This window comes from Sarcophilus harrisii, chromosome 4 (genome assembly GCF_902635505.1).
Source record: "Sarcophilus harrisii chromosome 4, mSarHar1.11, whole genome shotgun sequence".
Taxonomy (NCBI): Eukaryota; Metazoa; Chordata; class Mammalia; order Dasyuromorphia; family Dasyuridae; genus Sarcophilus; species Sarcophilus harrisii.
Window position 1 is genome coordinate 280,631,855 of NC_045429.1, and position 20,838 is coordinate 280,652,692.

The window sequence follows — 20,838 nt, forward strand, 5'->3', positions numbered from 1 at the left end:
CTTGGGGCCATGTTCATCTTTCCTTAAGATTAGATGCCAGACTAATATTTTCCTCTTTGTTCCCAAAAAAAAAAAAAAGTATTTGTGAGAGAAGATAAAGATGAGAAGTGCTTTGAGGTCCCCAGAAAAAAAAAGAGCTATTTGCTCCAAAATGATGGTAGACTTCTATTAATATAAGGAACTGATAACTGAAACAATGAGCTATTTGAATGTTTTCCAAAAACCAGATAATGCCACTGGCTCTTTGTTTTCCTAGTGCATCCTATGATATTAAATTTTAGTTAATTATATCATGAGAACTACATTTTCTTGATAAATTTTCAAGAAGGAAAAGGACAGCTTCAAAGACAGATATTTTTTATGCTTTTACTGCAAAATGTTCTAATAGTCTAACATTCCAGAAACTTGATTTGAAGAAGAAAATTTCAGTCTTTAAAATTTCTTTTTCTTTAAAAATACCTATTATTTGGTATGGTCAGATTGTTTCCTTCTAACTCACAAGTATTTTCCATGATGGTAGATATAAGAATCAACCTATCACTTCAAACCTTGTAAAGCACTCTGCACCAAATTACTCAATTTTCATGTCCTTTTTGTATGAGATTTTTTTTCCTCCTTAAAAATCACATTTTAGTGAACTGTGGCATTGAATGTGTTGATGTACCATACAAGATGAACTTTTGTGCTACAGTCACTTAAGTAGCTTACTTTGGGTATTTTTATATTGTTCAACAGTTTTGTGATGCCTTTGTGAATTCTTGTCTTCAAAATTCAAAACTTGTCGTAAATAAACTTTTTCACTATGCAAAAAAAAAAAAAAAAAAAAAAAAAAATTAGATGCCAGAATAGAACTTTAGGATATGTTTAACTTAATAAGGAATTATTGATGAAAAGTATAAATGTTTGAGATACATCCTTTTAAAAAATATTTTTATTCAGTTTTATTTGATTTTCAGTTTTGAATTACTTCCATTCTCCTTTCCATCCCCAAACACCCTCATTAAGTTTTTTTTTTTTTTTTAACCCATTATAAATATGTACATTCAAGGGTCAAAGGATATTCACAGTTTAATAGTTTTTGGGTGGTATGTCAAATTGCTTTTCCAGAATGGTTGTGATGGGGTTAGAGTAGCTCAAAATTACCTATGTTTACAAGAAGAGGTTATGGACAAAATAAAGAGGTAAAATAGACACCAGGAATGGTAAATAGGGAATTGAGTTGGGAGAACAATAGAAAGACTATTATAGTTACCTAGAAAAGGAGTTTACAATTAGCAATGGAAAAGACAAGTTCCCTAGTAAAACTTACAATTAACCAGGAGAAAGGGAATACACTGTTGGCTTAGGATTTAGCACCCTAGAAGAGTTAGTTAGCTATAACAATGAGGTGTAGGGGAGGTGGGGAAGAAGAAAGACACCATGAGGCAAAGCAGGGCAAAAAAGGGATTTTGACAAAGATGGCATAAGCCTTGGGCAGATTTATTGGGGGAATTTGGTGTGGGGGGTGGAAGGGTAGTTTTTATCATGTTAGGTTTTGGGGGGAAGGGAACTGTAATGGAAACTCCATTTGAACAAAAGGGTTACTTAAGGCCGAGATCAGTGCTCTTCTTGCCCACCTACCCAGGACCATAATCATTTGGGTCAGTTCACCGTTCCATTTACAGTTTATTAGAGATAGATAAATAGAGAGGGGTGTGTGTGTGTGTGTGTGTGTGTATCTTTTGATAGGTCCTAGATTTATATTTTGTGTATAGTGTATATTTTGATAGGTCCCAGTTTAAAAAACTGGTTTTTTTGTAAATGACTTTAGTTTGAGGACAGCTCAAAACATATTCTTCCATGAAGTAATCTTGGACTGGATAGATCATTGATCTGACTTTTAAAGCTGCTTATCAAGATTATCTAACCAGTAGCTTGACAAGAATTATATCTGGAGGTGGTGTGTGTGTGTGTATTTGATTATTATATTATCTTAATGAAACTTAATCTTCTGAAAGTATTCAAATATTTGAAGAGAGAGGAATGGGTCTAAATTCCTTTTTCTAAGTATTACAAAGAATGAATGTTTCATAACACCGCCACCATCACTCCTTTTTTTCTTTATTATTATTATTATTATTAAAAATCTGTAAACTGGAAGGAGATTGACTTTTTTGCCTCTCCATTCCCCACCTTTATTTCTTCCAGGAGGTTATCATCTTGTGAAAATTGGAGACCTGTTCAATGGGAGATACCATGTGATCCGAAAGCTGGGTTGGGGACATTTTTCAACAGTATGGCTATCATGGGATATTCAGTAAGTTTTAGGATCATTTTAGTCATTATCTTGATTTCTTTGTTTTTGTCATGAACAAAGCACTTGGTTTTCACTCTTGTGCCTTTGAACATTCTATCTTTGGGTGAATATCTAATCACTGTTTTTATTTTACTATTGGAATTATAGTAACCTTAGAAGCAATAGGTAATTAAAAAAGGAGCTATGATTCTTTTCCTCTAGCCTGCCTAATTTAAGGCTCTTTATTTTTTAAATATACCAGGTATACAAAAGTAGAAAAAATGAAAATGCTTTGTTTTAGTATTTCCTATTCCAGTTATGATTTTTCTCTAGAATGCAGTTGTTTGGTTATAAAAATTTAAACTTTTTCTCATGAAAAATATTGACAGTGTTAAAACATTGAGAGACTCCAAAAATCAGCACACAGATCATTCAGTGAGCAAGCTTTCTCTCCTCTTTTTATAAAGTTGCTTTTAGTGTATATGTTGTTTTTTGGAGCTATTAAATAATAGTTCCCAGTTGTCAATTTTCACCATTGAAATAACTTATATGGCTTTTATGAAAATGTTTTACATAACTTCATGTTTTTTTAATGGGGATTGGGAGTGGGGAGAAAGGGAAAGAATGTGGAACTCGATTTTACATGTAAAAAAAAATGTTATCTGAGACCTTTATTGCTACTTGATCTACTTTTGTCGTTATATAAAGTACATTGATATTATATTGTTTTGTGTAACTGATTGCAACTTTATCATTATGTTTACAAATGGGTAAGGAAGGTATCAGAACTGATAGTGTTTTGACATTAGTACATACTGTCTGCTTTTGGTCCGCCTCTTTTTATTCTAGTAGCTGTGTTCAGAGTGAAGGGAGACATAAAGAATGTGGAAGTTATCATATGGAGAAAATGTAAAGGTAGAAACAAAACCCTGAGGACAAGCTGTAAATAAAATCTGACTTCTTATACCCAGGGTGGGTATTAGTTACTTAAGATAGAAAGTATTTGATTACAGAGGGAAAAGCCAGATCCAGTATCGGTAGTGATCCTTTATAGTCCTCTTCTTAATTTTCTTTTACAAGTCCAAAACATGATTTTGTCCCACTTTAGGATCGATTAATTGGTTCTTTTCCATAGGGGAAAGAAATTTGTGGCAATGAAAGTAGTGAAGAGTGCTGAACATTACACTGAAACAGCCCTGGATGAAATCAGATTGCTCAAATCAGTGAGTATTGAGTCTCGGTGCTATTTTGACAATAAAATTTGCCTATTTTTTTTTCTCCCTGCAAGGCAGTTGGGGTTAAGTGATTTAAGAGAGTCACACAGTTTGGAAATGTTAAGGAGGCTGCGTTTGAACTCTGGTCTTTCTGACCCCAGAGCTGTATACCCTGTCAACTAGCTGTCCCCTTTCCCCGTCTCCGTCCCCTGAACTATTTTCAATGTTTAGGTAAAGGAGGAAAAAACAAATTATCTTGATTCAGTGTATACAACATATGAAAAATAATTTGTTTCTTAGCTCTCAACTGACATGTTATTTTTTAAAATTGTATTCTTTTCTTTTTCTTTTCCCAATTTTTTAAAATAGCTTTTTATTTATAAATATAAGCATAGGTAATTTTTCAGCATTGACAGTTGCAAATACTTTTGTCCCAACTTTTTCCCTCCTTCCCCTTCCCCCAGATGGCAAGTTGACCAATACATGTTAAATATGTTAAAATATAAGTTCAATACAATATATGTATACATGTCCAAACAATTATTATGCTGTATAAAGCGTTTGATTTTGAAATAGTGTACAATTAGCCTGTGAAGGAAATCAGAAAATGCAGGTGGACAAAAATAGAGGGATTGAGAATTCTATGTAGTGGTTCATAGTCATCTCCCAGAGTTCTTTCCCTGGGTGTAGCTGATTCAGTTCATTATTGTTCTATTGCAACTGATTTGGTTCATCTCATTGTTGAAGTAGGCCACGTCCATCAGAATTGATAAAATTGTATTCTTAATTGTAATTTCTTTTCATTTCACCTTAATTTACCAATATATTTCTCTCTTTGTCATTACCTAAAGAACCTTTCTTTGTAACAAAGAAGAAAACAATACAAGATAATCTATGCACTAATCCATATACCATTCTAATATAGTAGTTCACATTCATAGTTCCCTACTTCTCCAAAGAAGAGAGAAAAGGGGGCATTTTTTTCTTCATCAAAATTAATCTTAATCATTATTGATGAAGTAAAAAATAGGCATCACAAGTGGTAAATAGAACTAGAGTTGGGAGAGCAACAAATTATTAAAAAAAATTATATAAAAGTTTGTAACATGGAGCAACCATGATAAGACATTCATTATAGGTTACAAAGTATTGCTGTTTATTATGTGAATTAAGAAAAAGAGAAGTTTTATAGGGAAATTCACAATGAATCTGGATGAAGAAGCTGTGAGATGAGAGAGTTTATCCCTGAAAAGGAGTCAGCAAAGATCTTTATCATGAGTGTGTGTATATATATATATATAATTTTTTTAGGGGAAATAGAACCTCAGGGTTTTTATACCTTCTCAAAGGTGGAGGGGAAATAAAGATGGGAAGTAGAATGTATATTGAGAAGAGACGGCTTTGAAAATACTAAGACAGTCTGGGGAAAGCTGGGGTTCCCATCATAGCATCTTAAAGATGCTAACAAGGCAGTTTGGATACTTATAGCTACTTTAACTATGGTAATAAGACAACCTGGAAGTTTTCAGAATGGGCGTTTTATCATTTCCCAACTAGAGGAGAGAATAAACTGGTTTCAGAATTCATATCAATTATAACTGCACAGCATCATTTCTTTTCATTGTATTTTTATTTAAATTGTTGAAGTTCAAATATCTTCCTGGCTCTTAATTTACTTTACATCAGTTCATATAAGTTTTCTCATGCTTCTGAATTCTTTGTCCATATTTTCTTACAGAATTGTAATATGAGTAATAATTTGTAATAATTATAATAATTTTCTAATTGATATATTATTTCTTTATAATTCTCACTACAAAAAGTAGTACTGTGTATATTTTGGTATATATGGGATATTTCTTTCCGTCTTTGACTTCTTGAGATTTACATTTTCTCAGATTCTAATATTTCAGCAAAAGTTTTCCTTAAACACCGTGGTTAAAGAGATAAATAACATTTGGTATTTCACCTATTTAATTTATTTTATTTCTAAATTTATTTAAAATTTAAAATCCTTTTCTGAGAGCATCCTGCTCATCATTTCTTTTTTTTTTTTTTTTTTTTAATTTAATAGCCTTTTATTTACAGGATATATACAAGGGTAACTTTACAGCATTAAAAATTGCCAAACCTCTTGTTCCAATTTTTCACCTCTTACCCCCCCACCCACTCCCTCCCCTAGATGGCAGGATGACCAGTAGATGTTAAATATATTAAAATATAAATTAGATACACAATAAGTATACCTGACCAAAACGTTATTTTGCTGTAGAAAAAGAATCAGACTCTGAAATATTGTACAATTCTGCTCATCATTTCTTATGGCAAAATAGTCTTCTATCACAATCACATACCACAATTTGTTGAGCCATTTCTTAAGTGATGGATATCCCATCAATGTCCAATTTTTTGCCACTAGAAAAGAGATGATATAAATAGTTATGTACATTAAGGGAGCTTTATGTGGAAGCTGCTATATCTTGTGTTATCCTGATTAGGGTTCCATAATGCTTGAATTGTTTCTTTCTGGATGCTTGCAACATTTTCTCCTCAAAAAAAAAAAAAAAAAAAAAGCAAAGATAGTTTAAAACATTCACACTTGCAAAGCCCTTTGTTGCAAATTTTTCACCCCTCTCTGTCAACTCCTTCCTTTAGACAGAAAGTAATCCAATATATGTTAAACATGTATAATTCTTCTAAACGTTTCCCCGTTTATCATGTTGCACACGAAAAATTAGATCAAAAAAAAAAGAAAAAAAAAAGCAAGCAAACAAAGATGAAAATACTGTGTTGTGATCTAAAATTCAGTCCCCATGGCCCTCTTTGTAAGTGCAGATGACTCTCTCCATCACAGGTCTATTGAAATTGGCCTGAATTACCTCATTGTTGAATAGACCAAAGTTCATCAGTTGATCGTCACATAAGTTTTCAGAATGGGCGTTTTAGCATTTCCCAACTAGAAGAGAGAATAAACTGGTTTCAGAATTCATATCAATTATGATTGCACAGCATCATTTCTTTTCATTGTATTTTCATTTAAATTGTTGAAGTTCAAATATTTTCCTGGCTCTTAATTTACTTTACATCAGTTCATATTGCTGCATTGTTCCCTTGGTTCTACTCACTTCACTTAGCCTCAGTTCATGTAGTTCTCTCCAGGCCTTTTTGGAAGGCCTGCTTATCTTTTCTTATAGAACAATACTATTCTATTACCATATGGTATTACATACCACTTATTCAGCCATTCCCCAATTGATGGGCATCCACTCAGTTTCCAGTCACTTGCTACTACAGAAAGGGCTGCCACAAACATTTTTGCCCATGTGAGTCCTTTTCCCGTTTGAATGATCTTTTTGGGATACAGATTTAGTGGAGACAGTGTTGTATCCAAGGATATATACAATTCTAAATTACTTTCCAGAATGGTTAGATCGTTTGTTACAGAGTTTTTTACTTGTTGGTGTACCCATACCTATACATGGTTACCCATAAGACAAGCCTGATTTAGAAAATGGATCTGGAAAACTTGTATATATTGAATATCTTAACCCATGCTAACTTTCTGTAAACATGTTGGTGACTTGAATATGTTAAAATAACAGAGAAGGAACCTTTAGTTTTAAAGAGATTGAAAATCAGATAAGAGTTATATGATAATGGGGACAGTGTGCTGAAAAAGCTAGGAGAAGAGTAAGAGAGGTAGATTGGTTTTGCCAATTAGGTCAGTTTCTTCACCAAAAATTAGAATATAAAGGAAGGAGTCATGGAGAATGTTGTCAAAGTATTGTGAGATGATAGTCTTGCTTCCCCCTTTCTTCCCCTTCTTTTCTTTTTTCTTATCCCCTTTCTCTCTTCTCTCCCTTTTCCATCTCTCCCTTTCTCTTTCCTCCTCTCTTTTTTCCTCCTTTCTTTTCACTGTTAACATCTTCCCTCCCCAGCTCTCCTTTTTATCTTTTCTCCTAGGTTTTTTTAATACTTGTTTGCGTGATAATTCTTTTCCTGAGAAGTTCCCTCTAGTTGCCCATTATTTGTTTTAAATTTTGGGCTTTTTTGATTACTTTTGTTTTTACATCACAGTCATTTCTGAATAAAATGTTCCCAACTCCAGTGAGTCTTTCCTTTTAACAGAAAAATAGTTAAGTAAAACATTCTAATGCAACATGGAATCATTATGCAACATTTCCTGCCCATTGTCTACCATCTTTCCCTTGAAAGAAAGTACATTTCCTCATCATATATATTATTTTTCTTTACCTCAATTATCCTTCCTGCTGTCCAGTTTATATTTAATGAGCCTCTCCTTGGTTATATTATGCCACCAGTTGTCTGATTATCTTAAATGTACAGTATGTAGAGTATCCTCTGGAAAGTTTATTATGCATGGGAGTCACATTGGATAGATGTTTGGCCTAAGTGACTTATTTATATAAAGAAAAAGTTAAAGAATGCTTTAGGGTATGTAGAGATGGTATGTATATGTTTGCTTTCAAGAAAAAAAGAGAATTTTCTTTTTTTTAAAAAATAATTTTCCAATTACATGTAAAAACAGTTAATATTCTTTTTTTTTTTTTTTTTGAGTTCAAATTGTCTTTTCCACTTCTCCTCATTGAGAAGGCAAATAATTTGATATAAGTTATACATATGTAGTGGTACCAAATATATGAAAGAAAATACAGGCCAAAGAAAAAAATTAGCATATTTTGATTTTCATTCAGACTCCATTTTTCTCTGGAAGTAGGTAGCATTTTTTCCTTCAGAATTGTCTTGTTTCTTTGTATTGCTTAGAATAGCTAAATCATTCACAGTTGGTGATTGCATAATATTGCTGTTAATGTGTACAATGATCTGGTTCTGCTCATTTCACTTTGCATCAGTCCATGTAACTCTTTCTAGATTTTTTGGGAGCTTCCTCCTCCTCATTTCTTACATAGCACAATATTTCATTACAGTGATATCACAGCTAGTTCAGCCTTTCCTCAAAAGATGGACATTACTTCAATTTCCAATTCTTTACTACCACAAAAAAAGCTGCTATAAATATTTTTGTACATATAATTATGTCCTCCTCCCACCTCCCCCACCCCCACCTCCACTTTTAAAAATAATCTCTGGGTTATAAACTAGTGGTGGTATTGTTGGATCAAAGGTTTTATAGCCTTTTCAGCGTAGTTGCAAATTGTTTGCCAGAATAATTGGTCTACCAACAATGTGTGATATTCCCTTCTCTTCTATCCCCAACCAAAACTATATACTTACCCATAATACAAGCCTGATCTAGAAAATGGATCTGGAAAACTTGTATATATTGAATATCTTAATCCATGCTAAGTGTATAGTGTTAAGTTTCTTTTTTATTTTAAAAGACTGGAGTGGTCCTAATATGTTTTTTAGATTGAATTTAGTTGATATTAGTATCTAATTATGAAGAGTTCTTTAAATTGATTTTTGTCCTTTTTTGAGGACTCAATTTGACTGTTTGCCCAGAGCATTACTGATCCTAGAGAGTTAAAATATGCTCAGTCAGACCATTTGATATCTATCGTACTATTTTATTAAATGTTTAAAAGGAACCAGATCAAAAAAGATGAATGGATATCATTGATTATCTATCATTCTTTTGACTAAAAACTATCTTTTCCTCTATATGTATACAGGTTCGCAATACAGATCCCAATGATCCAAATAGAGAGATGGTTGTTCAGCTTTTGGATGACTTCAAAATCTCAGGAGTGAATGGGACCCGTATCCTTTCAAGAAATTACTATGAAAATGGATTTTGTTGTATAATAACAGTTTCAGTTGTTATTAACAGAGAAAAGAACAGTATTGGTACAACATAATGTCAAACCAAGCTTTAATTAAATTTTTACTCTTCGTTGGCTTCTGTACATGTAAGACATATGAATTAAGAAAGTATTGCATGTGTTTTCATATTACGGATTTGATTTTAGAGTACAATTTGGAAGAAAATAAGGTGGTTTTCAAATTGTTATCTTTGGGATTCTTTTTTCCATTGTCTGTCATTTAGTTAAAACTTTCAGTTAAATAGCTAAAAAGATTTATACAGAAAGGAGAAATTTTTCAGGAAATTAGGTGATTCTATAGCCTACAAATTACAGCACAAATATCCAAGTATAAAACTTCTATCCAAAAAGTCTAGATAGTAAATTATTTCTGAATATGAATCTAGAGCTCTGATTTGTTTAGAGCAATCATCTAGATTTTGGACACTTAACATTCTGTGTCTTCCTTTTGACTGAAGACAGAAAGCTGTTGATATTTTCATTCAAATCTAGTTTTATCCTTAGACTATAGTGAAAAATTGAATTGCTCTACATTTTACAAATCAGCTTCATATCATTGTAGAATTGGCAGGGTTCTTTAAAGAGGATTGTTCTTTATAAGTTAATATCAATGCTCCCACCTAATGTCAGCATCCAAGCAAAGGAGTAATAAAGACCAAAAATTTAACTGTGAGGTTATTGCAGTGTCTGTATTTTTGAAGAACTGAAATTGTTTGGAGTAAAGGTAAAGACCCAATGGTACTAATTCATTATATAGAGGATCCCGAAAGCACCTTGAGATCATAATTTAGCTTTTGCAAAACGCTTTAAGGTTTGCAAAGTATTTTATAAATATTGTCTCTCTTGATGCTCATGAGAATCCTGGGAGGCAGGTGCTCTTATTATCTTCATTTTATAGATGAGGAAATTGAGGCAGCCAGAGAGTAAGTAACTTGCCCAGGGTCATAGTTTGTAAGTGTCTGAGCTGGTGAAATAGAATTTGAATTCAAGACTTTCTGGCTCCATGTCTGAAGATCTATTATTTCACTTAACTAATTGGCACAAATGGATCAAAGAAGGTGAGATGGCCAGACATCTTAATTAATTACCCATTTTTAAATCTGTCATTTCAGCATTTTCTTTTCTTAAATTACTGTAGGGAAAATGATTTTCTTTTCTCTCCCAGAGAAGCAAATCACAGGATGGAAGATGAAACAGAAGGGTATAGGAGAATGAGGTATGGGAGTAGTAGTGGTAGTGACAGATATAGGAAAGAGTTTGAAAGACAGGAGGAACACTGGTGCTGAGCATTTTCTATGCCAGTTTCTGAATGGCAAATGAAGATTTTAGTGCCTCCAGGAAAAACTACTTCTTTGAGATCAGTTATTTCACATGAAGAGCTTAGATACTAAAGTTACCCTATAGTATTGTGTCAAGAAGAGAAACATCAAGAGATTGACATTTTGAAGAGTTGTGAAGACCTTTAGATAGTTTTTCCAGTATTTAATTCATGTGACTTTAAAAAAAATCATGCAGAAATCTTTGATTAATTAGGCAAGTATAAGTAAAATGGCAGAGATAACTATGCATAAAAGTTCTTTTAAAGCTATTAAATAGAGAATATTACCCCGTTTGGAGGTTTGCTCGTAGACAAGACACGAGACCATTAGATTTTGTGTTTGACTTCTAGGGGAAAATTGATCCTTTCAATGAATTTACCTTAACATTAATCATATTCACAATTCTGTAGTTTTTATGTACCCCCATTTTCTTTTTATCCTGTGACTCATTTTATCCCCTTTTTCATTATCCATCTCTTCAATACCTACCTTTGCTTGTCTTTCAGCTATCTTTAGATTACATAGATTACATACCAAATAGGGTATTTTGTTGGGTGTTTTTTCGCCACATCTATTCCCCTCCTGATCTTTCTCCAGTCATTCTGCCTCATCAGCTTTTTTTCTTTAGCTGTGTTATGTTTTGGACTGTACTCCCCTTAAAAATTTAATAAAAAGGTGACAACAATATACTTTTAATAGTTCTAAATATTTTCCCTCCACATTTCAATGATTAGTGTGATTTTTGCTTCTTGGTATATCAGTGTGCATCTTCTTTTAAATCCTTAATCAACCCACAAGATATCTGTATGGTATTCGAAGTTTTGGGCCATCACCTGCTCAAATGGATTATCAAGTCAAATTATCAGGGACTTCCACTTCCATGTGTCAAAAAAATCATCCAACAAGTATGTATTCTGATTTTAGTCATTTTTCCATGGTTAGTTTTTCCAGTGTACAGAGCTGTCAGTTTCCAAGATCATTTTATATATCGAAATAAAAATTTGTTGGTTTTTATTCCGTATCATACAAAGTTGATTATTGAAGGATTTAAGAGATGTCCCAACATCCTTCCAGAATACACACACACACACACACACACACACACCCTCTATAGACACCTCTCTACAAAGTTGAGGCTATAGATGTGGAACATAACATGTAACATAGGGTGGGATGTTTTGTTGCCTTTTATTATTATTATTATTATTAAATTATTTGATTGTATGGAACTTTTCCCCTTTTTTCCTCAACTGTAAAGATGGTCCTCTGAAGGGGAATTGGGGAGGGCTATATTGGAAAATGTTTTTGATATAGGAAAAAAAAAAAGATACCAAATTTTATTTTAAAAGTTGATTATAACATTTTAGAATAATATTTTATAGTGTGGTAAGGGCCTTTAAAGATAATCTAAACTAGGGATTCTTCAGCTGAGGTTCATGTAGCTCCTAAGTGGTGAGATTTTAGGAAGTCTGACCTCAGATGGAGAAAAAAAATTATGTCTATATTTCTGGATCTAACTGAACTCAAACCCATATGTTTTTACAAATTAAGAAGCTGTGATTTCTTTATATGAGATGACTTTCCCAAAACATACAAATAGTTATAACTTTATTAAGTAACTTACACATTTATCTTATACATTACAAAGATTTTGGATAGTGAGAGAAAGTAGGTCCTTTTACTATTACTGTTAGAAATTAACAGTGTTCCTTTACAGAAAATATTTCTTTTATAGAAAATAATGGGCATATTATATTTTACTGACGTGTTGGTAGAATAAATAACAAGACATCCCTATTTTTTAAAAGTTTATACTGATGCTTTTGTTTGGGCACAGATAAGTTTTGTATACAATATATTCAGCTGATTACAGAAAGTTACATACTTTAATGATGAACAGATGGTGCCAACTTACAAATGTTGTTGTTTGGGTTTTGTTGTTTCTTAATGTACAATGCCATTCTTTTAAGGAAATCAAAGAACTTTTTTTTCAGAGAATTTTAGTAGGAAAGTTAGATGCCCAAAGATTAGAATGCATAATGAGGAGGGGCTACAATGGAGTCTAGCTCTAGGAAATAAAAAGACCTCTGTTTTTGTCCTGGTTTGGCTGCTGGTTAGTTCTGCTACTTTGAATAAATTGTTTCATTGCTCCAAACTTCAGTTTCCTTTATAAGATGAAAGAACCAGTTGGATTAGATTAGGTCTAAAATTCTGTTATTAAACCGTTGGCAGGTCTGGGCATTAAACTTGTATTTTCTGGTGCCCCTTCTGATTTGTATAGCTAAAATGGACAGTAGCCCATATGACACTTTGAATTTAAGCTATTACATATTGGCTCATGTGCCCTATCAGCCTTCAAATATATTACCAAACAGAATGGCTTTGAAAAACTTGGTAAAAGTTCTTTGCCCCAAAATTCTTGTCATCATTACTGCAGTAATATTTCTTTTTCTTTGTGATTATTTTAAACCATTCTGTTCTTTGTAGTTGGAAAAAATATATGATACAGTGTTCAAGAAAATAATTTCTTGCACCACCCTGTTATTTACAATTAACAATACTTCAAACTCTAAATGCTTATTTACAATACTTCTATCATTTTATCTCAGGTTCTGCAGGGACTGGATTATCTACATACCAAGTGCCGTATTATCCACACTGACATCAAACCAGAAAACATCCTTCTTTCTGTAAATGAGCAATATATCCGAAGGCTGGCTGCAGAAGCAACAGAATGGCAGAGATCTGGAGCCCCCCCACCTTCTGGCTCTGCAGGTTGTTTTTCTTTTTTTTGAATCTGTCTTTAATAAGAGTTTGACATAAAAAGTTCTTCTTCCTATCTTACAACATATTCTGGAACCCATTCAAAATTACAACAAAATATTCTTCCCTACAAGAAACTAACTTACTAGACTGTTTCTTTGAAAAGTTTTCATAAATAAGCTTTAAAAAACCCAAAACCCCAGATGATTTCTAAAATGTTTTAATTTTTTTCAATCTGATGTTATGTTAAATATGATTTTGTTTACATCTTAACTACAGTGATTTACATTCTTAATTAAGACTTAATCTGTAGCACTTGGGGTTTATGATAGCTATTTTTTATCAAAGTCACCAATGTACTTATTAAATGAAGAAACTACCTGAATTTTGTACTTTTTTAAAGTATAGATTTTACTTTATAGTTAACGTTGGCAGCCAAGTGGTGTCAGAGAACTTTCCTAAACCTCAGTTTTCCTTGGCTATTGTTTCTTTTCCTTCCTTCCTTCTTTTCTTTTCCTTCTTTTCTATCTTTTCATCCCAGGAAAAATTTTTATCTTTTAAAAGTCAAGAGAGGAGGGACATCTAGGTGGCACAGTGGATAGAGCACCAGCCCTGAAGTCAGGGGGACCTGAGTTCAAATCTGGTCTCAGACACTTAATACTTCCTAGCTGTGTGACTCTGGGGAAAGTCACTTAGCTCCAGTTGCCTCAGCCCCCCCAAAAAAAAAAACAAACAAAAAAGTCAAGAGCAGTAGCAATATGCAGTATTTAATTGTTAAATATGGTAATGCAACATATGCATAGGCGGTTCCTATTCATTTTCTTTAAATTTTTTTCAAGCACGTACCCCTCTGTCAGTTCTTTCACAAATATGTGATAGACATTTCTGGTACATAGGGGGGTTTTTGATGCATGATATCAGTGTACATACTTAGATTTTATTTTTGTTTGTGTGTTTTTTTTTTCCAGTCAGTACTGCTCCCCAACCTAAACCAGTGAGTATGATGTATTTATATATTTTAACTCTAGTCTATGGTCATGTGAAAGTGTTTCTCTGGGGTAATGGTTTGGTTGTATTCTAACCATTCAAAATTTTTTATCCTTACTAAATGTCCTCTTGCATGACTCCCTTTGCTGCCTCACATGCAGTTTGTGTTGCCATGTTTTCATAAGTTCTAGACAAAAAAACAGAAGACTTAGTTCATTCCAAAGACCAAAATTTATACTCATATTAAGGGCACCATTCTTTAAAGTAAATAATGAAACTATATTGAGAAAGTGATGTGAAAATTAAGAATTAATACTAAAATTAACAGATCACTGGGTCTGTGGTTTATAAGTTAGTAATTACCTTAGAGCATTTTCTTTCTGTGATCTTGCTGCAGGCAGACAAAATGTCCAAAAATAAGAAAAAGAAATTAAAGAAGAAGCAGAAACGCCAAGCTGAGTTACTGGAGAAACGAATGCAGGAAATAGAGGAAATGGAAAAAGAGGCCAGCCCTGGACAGAAACAACAAGAAAAGCAGAAAGACACTGAGAAGCCTGTTGAGAAACCCTTTACAGAGAACCCTCCAAGTAAAGAATCCCAACAAAAACTTGGTACGATTCAGCATTTACAAAAATAGCATAAGAAACATCAAGATAATTTTTCATTGCATTGTTGAGGGGGATTTCCTCTGGGGATTTCCAGTTTGCCTTAGATCTTAATTTTTCTCTAAAAGTTAAGCAGTTTATGATTTTGACCCCAGACCATACTTTTGAGAGTTTCTGGTCTAGATAATTGATTGATATGGATAATGATGACCCTTTTCCTTTGATGAAGGGAATTTAAGTTCACATGTATTTTCTGATCATACTATTGGTATTACAAATAGTTTTTAATATTCTTATTTCTTAACGTAATTTTCTCTTATTTTTTTGTGTTTGTGGTTTGTTTTCTAGAGGAGGAAAGTGTCATTGTCCTTGAGCAGACCCTTTTAATGGAAGGCAATACTCAGAATATTTCATCAGAAATCAATTGCAATGGAGTAATTGAAATAACTAATTATATTGAAGGCAATAATGTGGAGTCAGTGAGGCTTAAGGAAGATCATCACAATGCCAATGACTGTGACGCCCAACCTTTGAAAGAGGAAGTTACCTTCCCAGGTTCCCAAAATGGCAAGAGCTGTATATCTCAAGTAAAAACAGACTCTTGTGCAGCTTTAACTTCTGGGGTATCAGAAACCATGCTATATCAACCATCTTCAAGTGATGATCACTCAGTAGAGCAATCTTTCAATGAGCAGGAGATCAACCAGCTTCAAGAGAGCATCCGAGCAGAGATACCCTCTGAAGATGAAAACGAAAATAATGGACCGTTGGATAACAAAGGTACCCAAGGTAGCCCAAAGAGTGTAAAAAACACTTTTTTTTCCTTTAACGACAACATTTGTTGTTCCTGCTGGAGCTGAAGCATAACCACCTGTGCTGTCTCCCAGAGGTGAACACAGAAGTTGCAGAGCCAGTTGCAGTGTGTAAGCAGCCAGCTATCAATTTCAGGGGTTTTCACCTTCCACCAGCATGATCTCTGAAGGGGGCTACGAAAGGGGATGTTTTTTCATTGATAATAAAATGTCATTCAGGGAAAAATAGAACCCATTGAATAGTTGGTGGGTGTGGTAGTTGCTTTCAAAGTAAAGATGTTGAGCTCAGGATCCAGAGGAGTTTCCAGTTCTGTGTTAGATATCATAGTTATCAATCAGGGCTTTGTTGTCTTGGTGAGAATTTTTTGACAAGATGGTATTGTTTCTAGATTGATAATTATTGTTCTTGTTAACTTGTACATATTGTCTTCAGGAAAATCTTCTGCTGGGAATTTTCTTCTTAATCCTCTTGAGCCCAAAAATGCAGAAAAACTCAAAGTGAAGATTGCTGATCTCGGAAATGCATGCTGGGTGGTGAGTTTTATGTTCTGTTTCCTGATAGCTCCCTTATCTTTTCCAAGAAAATTGACTCCAGTCTTCTCACAAACTCAGGTTCTCTCTTTACAATCCTCTGTGAGTCACACACACAAAATGTAACTCATCTCTCCTCCCTTCCCTTCATTCTCATTTACCCTCCTCTTTCTCTCTTCCTCCAAAAAAAGCATCCATTCTTTTTCTTCCTTTACTCCCTCTTTTCAGGCTGGAGGAGGGGGGGGTGGAGAGAACTTTTGACTTAGATTCATTACTTTAGAGTCATTTTTTTACTTTATAATCTCATTCATCTTCCATATCCAGTCTGTTGCTAAGTCTGATAGAGGTTGCCTTGGTGACTCTTTCACATCCATCCCGCCTTTTCACACCACAACCACACTATATACCCTCCTCACTTCTTATTTGAAATAGCTTTCTCACTACTTAGAGTCTCTGTAGTCAGTCAGCCTCTCTTCTCTTATTTTCCACTCAGCTGCCAAATGGTGATTCCTGAGTACAGATTCTGGCAACTTTACACCCTGATCAAACATTTTCAGTGGTTTCCTCTGGCCGCTAGTCTTAAATAACAAATTCTTTTGTTTGGCATTTAAAGCCCTTCATTCTGTTTTCGGATCTTTCCAGAAAAATTATTCACTTTATCTGCTCTTAAGTTTCACCCAAATGATCCTCTTTGCTGTTTTTTCCCTCTATATGATATTTTGTCTCCTTTCTTCTGTCCACAGTGTTGCCCCCTCTTAGAATCCCTAGCTCCCTTCAAAGCTCAGCTTAGTTACTCACTGCTTCCCAAGAGAAGCTTTTTTTCTCCCTGAACATTAGGGCTTCTTCCTGATTCCAGAACCGATGTTCTATCTACTGTGCCATCTTGCTACCTCAGGATAATTGATTTTTAAAAGCAGTTGCTTACAGTTTGACATAGTTAAAAACTTAGTAGAAAAGTATTTGAGAAGTTGAAATACAGTAGACAGTGCAGAAATGCACTAAGGGAAGAGCTTAGAAACTAGTTTATCAAATTTTGGTAACTTGGGGTTTTTTTGTTGTTGTTTGTTTGTTTTTTGAAGTAAAACTACTTAATCCTAGCCCACTGCTCCTAAATATCTTACTTGAAGTACACATCTACTTTTCAAGACTTTCCCGCCCAAGTTTTCATCTTGAGCTCTTATCTCTTAATGTATCTGGTGTTTAGTTGAGGAGAAATGCCAGGAGCAGAACAATATTTGTAGATTTAAGTGCAAGGCCTTTGATACTCTTGTCAATCACAAAAATTATGGAAAATTATGTCAAAATTTGGTTGCCCAGAGAAGTACTACACCAGATTGGTGTAATACATCAATTTCACCATGGCGTGCTTGCCAGATTTTGGATAATAGACAATGTTCTCCAGCTTTCCCAATTACCAGTGGAGTAAAATAAGGCTATGTGATTGCTCCTCTCATCTTTTTAGCTTGATGGTTTCAGTCATGTTGTCAAATGCTTTCAATAAGGACAAATATGGAATCAAAGTCAGCTACCACATTGATGGTAAATTCTTCAACTTGAAAAGGCTGCTGATGCTAATTTTGGACTAACAGTTAATACTAAAAATATAGGTACTTCATCAACTAGCACCACACTATCCATTTGTGAAACCAATTGTGGGACTACTTATAGCAAATGGTGAAGTTTTGAGTGCTGTGAATAAATTCACCTGCCTTGGCAGTATACTTCCCAGGGATGTCCATATTGATAATGAGATTGACATTGCATTGCCAGAACTAGCTCATTGTTGGGAGGCCCCAAAGGAAAGTGTGGGAGAGGAGAGATATCAAACTGACTATCAAGTAACTGAAGGTCTTATAGAACCATGCCAGGAAACTGAATTAAATTTCATTTGAATTGTCTGAAGATTATTTGGCAGAATAAAATAGCAGTCACTGTGGTCCTTTCTTGAACCTAAACTACCAAGCATTCCAATTCAATGGTAAAGAGCGTAACTCTTGGGCAAGCCACATTGTTCAAATGCCAAATGTATACTTTCCAGAAAGACTGTTTTATGGAAAACTCACACAAAACAAGTGCTCATGAGGTGATAAGAAAAGGTGATAAAAGGATACAAAAGTTCTCGAACTTTGGAATTGATTGTATGACATGGGGAACACTGACACAGGACTGCCCAGCATAATGTGCCTCATTAAAGAAGATGCTGGCTTTGTAAGCAAAGCAGAATTGAATTAGCTCAGAGGAAATGTGAGATGTGTATAGTTAGAGGAACCACCCCAAATGTTCATAGGGCCTGTGTCTGACCTATGGCAGAGCATACCAAACTCATTGGTTTGATCAGTCATAGTTGGCCACGCTAACTCAACTTTTAACATAGTGATATTATTTTGGTCCTCTTCAAGAATGAAGAATAACAACCAACTAGTCACATATTATATCTCTAATTGTATGTTATACCATCACCTCAAAATTATTATGTCAAAAACATTGATCTATTAAGATAAGCTATTCCCAACCATTCTGTTGGTGATTGCCACCATTCTCATAACCACCTAGGGTTATAAATTCTGATACTCTGATGCCTTTTTTGTTTTAGGTTCATTCCTTTTCTTTGACCCCATATTTAGTAATTTGTAGCTGTATCCAGTGGATTGTTCAATTTGGGTCCAGTTCCAGTTTTATCGCTGTATCTCTTTAGGTTTGATGCTATAATTCTTTTATTTGTGATTCTTTGATCACTATTTTAGTTCAGTTCTTTAGCATCACACCCCTAGCCTATATTGCTTCAAAATCTTTCTAGCTAGCATTCTTGTCAACACAGCTGTCATATTAAACTTGTTATATAACACCATTTTCATTGAACAAGAGTTGAGACAGCTCTTTATCGGCTATAAGATCAAATTGAAAGTCCTCAGCCTGGCATTCAGTTTCTTTCATCTTATCTTCTTTTTCTCTCCTCCAATATGAGCCCTTCTTGATTCTATCTCCAGATCTTTACTCATTTTGCAACCTGCAACCTTTCTCAGCACTTGTTAATTCTACACCTCCTTGAAGGCTCAAGTCAAGGCGGTCTTTTTACGTAAGTGCTTTTCCTCACTTGGACTCATACATTAAATCCTTATTCTAATTTCTTCAGCACCTATGTATTTTTAGCATATTATTGCCATTGATTTCAATAGTATTTCAAGATTTTGGGTTTTCATGTGTCAAGTATTTGAGGAATCTAACATTGTCTACTTTTTTTAATTCTTGGGAGATAACACTTAGTTTTCTTTTAAAAAACAAAAAAAGCAACATGTTTAGCCACTTCTAAAAGAAAATTCTCCTAAGAACTAATAAAAACCAATGTGTAATTTAAGAAATGGAAATAATTAGCATGATACAGTAGAAAGAGCCTTGGAATTGGAGCTAGCAAATCTGCTTCTTATTATTTGTGTGATATTAGGTAAGATACTTAAACATTGTAGGGGTTCAGATTCCTCATGCTTAAAATGATAGTTTCTCCCAGCTTATGCTTATGTAAAACTTTATTTGAAAAGTTTTTAAAACTGTTATATGATTCACACATAACTTTCTAAGAATTGAATTTTATTTTTTTTTTAGTTGATATTTATTTATTTATTTTTAGTTTAAAAATTGGTCATCTGATTTTTTTTTTTTAAGAATTGAATTTTAATTCATTTTCTCCTGTTTGCTTCATTTACCTCAGCACAAACATTTCACTGAAGATATTCAGACAAGGCAGTATCGATCCCTAGAAGTTCTAATAGGATCTGGTTATAATACTCCTGCTGACATCTGGAGCACAGCATGTATGGTAAGTTTTGGTGTTGCTTGGGTTCTCTATTTGACTGTATATTTTGCTATAGAATGGCAGAAAAATCAATCAAGGATTTGGTGGTTTATGACAACTGCTGACACTGGAAGTCCCATCAGTTAGTCATTTTGGTTTGGATCTAAAAAGCTGTATCAGAAACATCTGTTATGCCATTCATTGCCTTCCAAGTTCCCATTAAGATAAAAGAACCAAATAAACATCAGTTGCAGTGTGGGAGATGTGATTCCAAGATTTGGTTCAAATGCTTTTGTTACACTCTACTTCCAATTCTTTGTTCTGAAAGTCCTTGCAAAAGTTTACACCTTCCTAAACTGCCTGCCAGGAAATTATTAAGAGTTTTTTGTAAGGTTGCTTCCATGAGTATAGTTAAGAATCATAGCATTTATACCCAGAAAAAGAACTCTGGGAGATGACTAAAAACCATTACATTGAATTCCCAATCCCTATATTTATGCACACCTGCATTTTTGATTTCCTTCACAAGCTAATTGTACAATAATTCAGAGTCTGATTCTTTTTGTACAGCAAAATAATGTTTTGGTCATGTATACTTATTATGTATCTAAGTTATATTTTAATATATTTAACATCTACTGGTCATCCTGCCATTTAGGGGAGGGGGTGGGGGGGTAAGAGGTGAAAAATTGGAACAAGAGGTTTGGCAATTGTTAATGCTGTAAAGTTACCCATGTA

At 33.9% G+C, this 20,838-nt stretch overlaps 1 protein-coding gene across 5 annotated transcripts in view; it reads left to right on the forward strand.

The window, feature by feature from the left end:
• SRPK1 (SRSF protein kinase 1) overlaps window positions 1-20,838 on the forward strand; it is a 78,718-nt gene that overhangs the window by 38,995 nt on the left and 18,885 nt on the right. For 3 of the 5 annotated variants that reach the window (XM_031964990.1, XM_031964992.1, XM_012548997.3), the window contains exons 4-13: window positions 2,188-2,296; window positions 3,411-3,498; window positions 9,144-9,231; window positions 11,411-11,517; window positions 13,222-13,387; window positions 14,344-14,369; window positions 14,760-14,973; window positions 15,316-15,756; window positions 16,213-16,313; window positions 20,017-20,124. In XM_031964990.1, coding sequence (XP_031820850.1) covers window positions 2,188-2,296; window positions 3,411-3,498; window positions 9,144-9,231; window positions 11,411-11,517; window positions 13,222-13,387; window positions 14,344-14,369; window positions 14,760-14,973; window positions 15,316-15,756; window positions 16,213-16,313; window positions 20,017-20,124 — 1,448 coding nt within the window. The remainder of the gene's footprint in view (window positions 1-2,187; window positions 2,297-3,410; window positions 3,499-9,143; window positions 9,232-11,410; window positions 11,518-13,221; window positions 13,388-14,343; window positions 14,370-14,759; window positions 14,974-15,315; window positions 15,757-16,212; window positions 16,314-20,016; window positions 20,125-20,838) is intronic. The other 2 variants (XM_031964991.1, XM_023502934.2) reach the window with 1 other exon arrangement.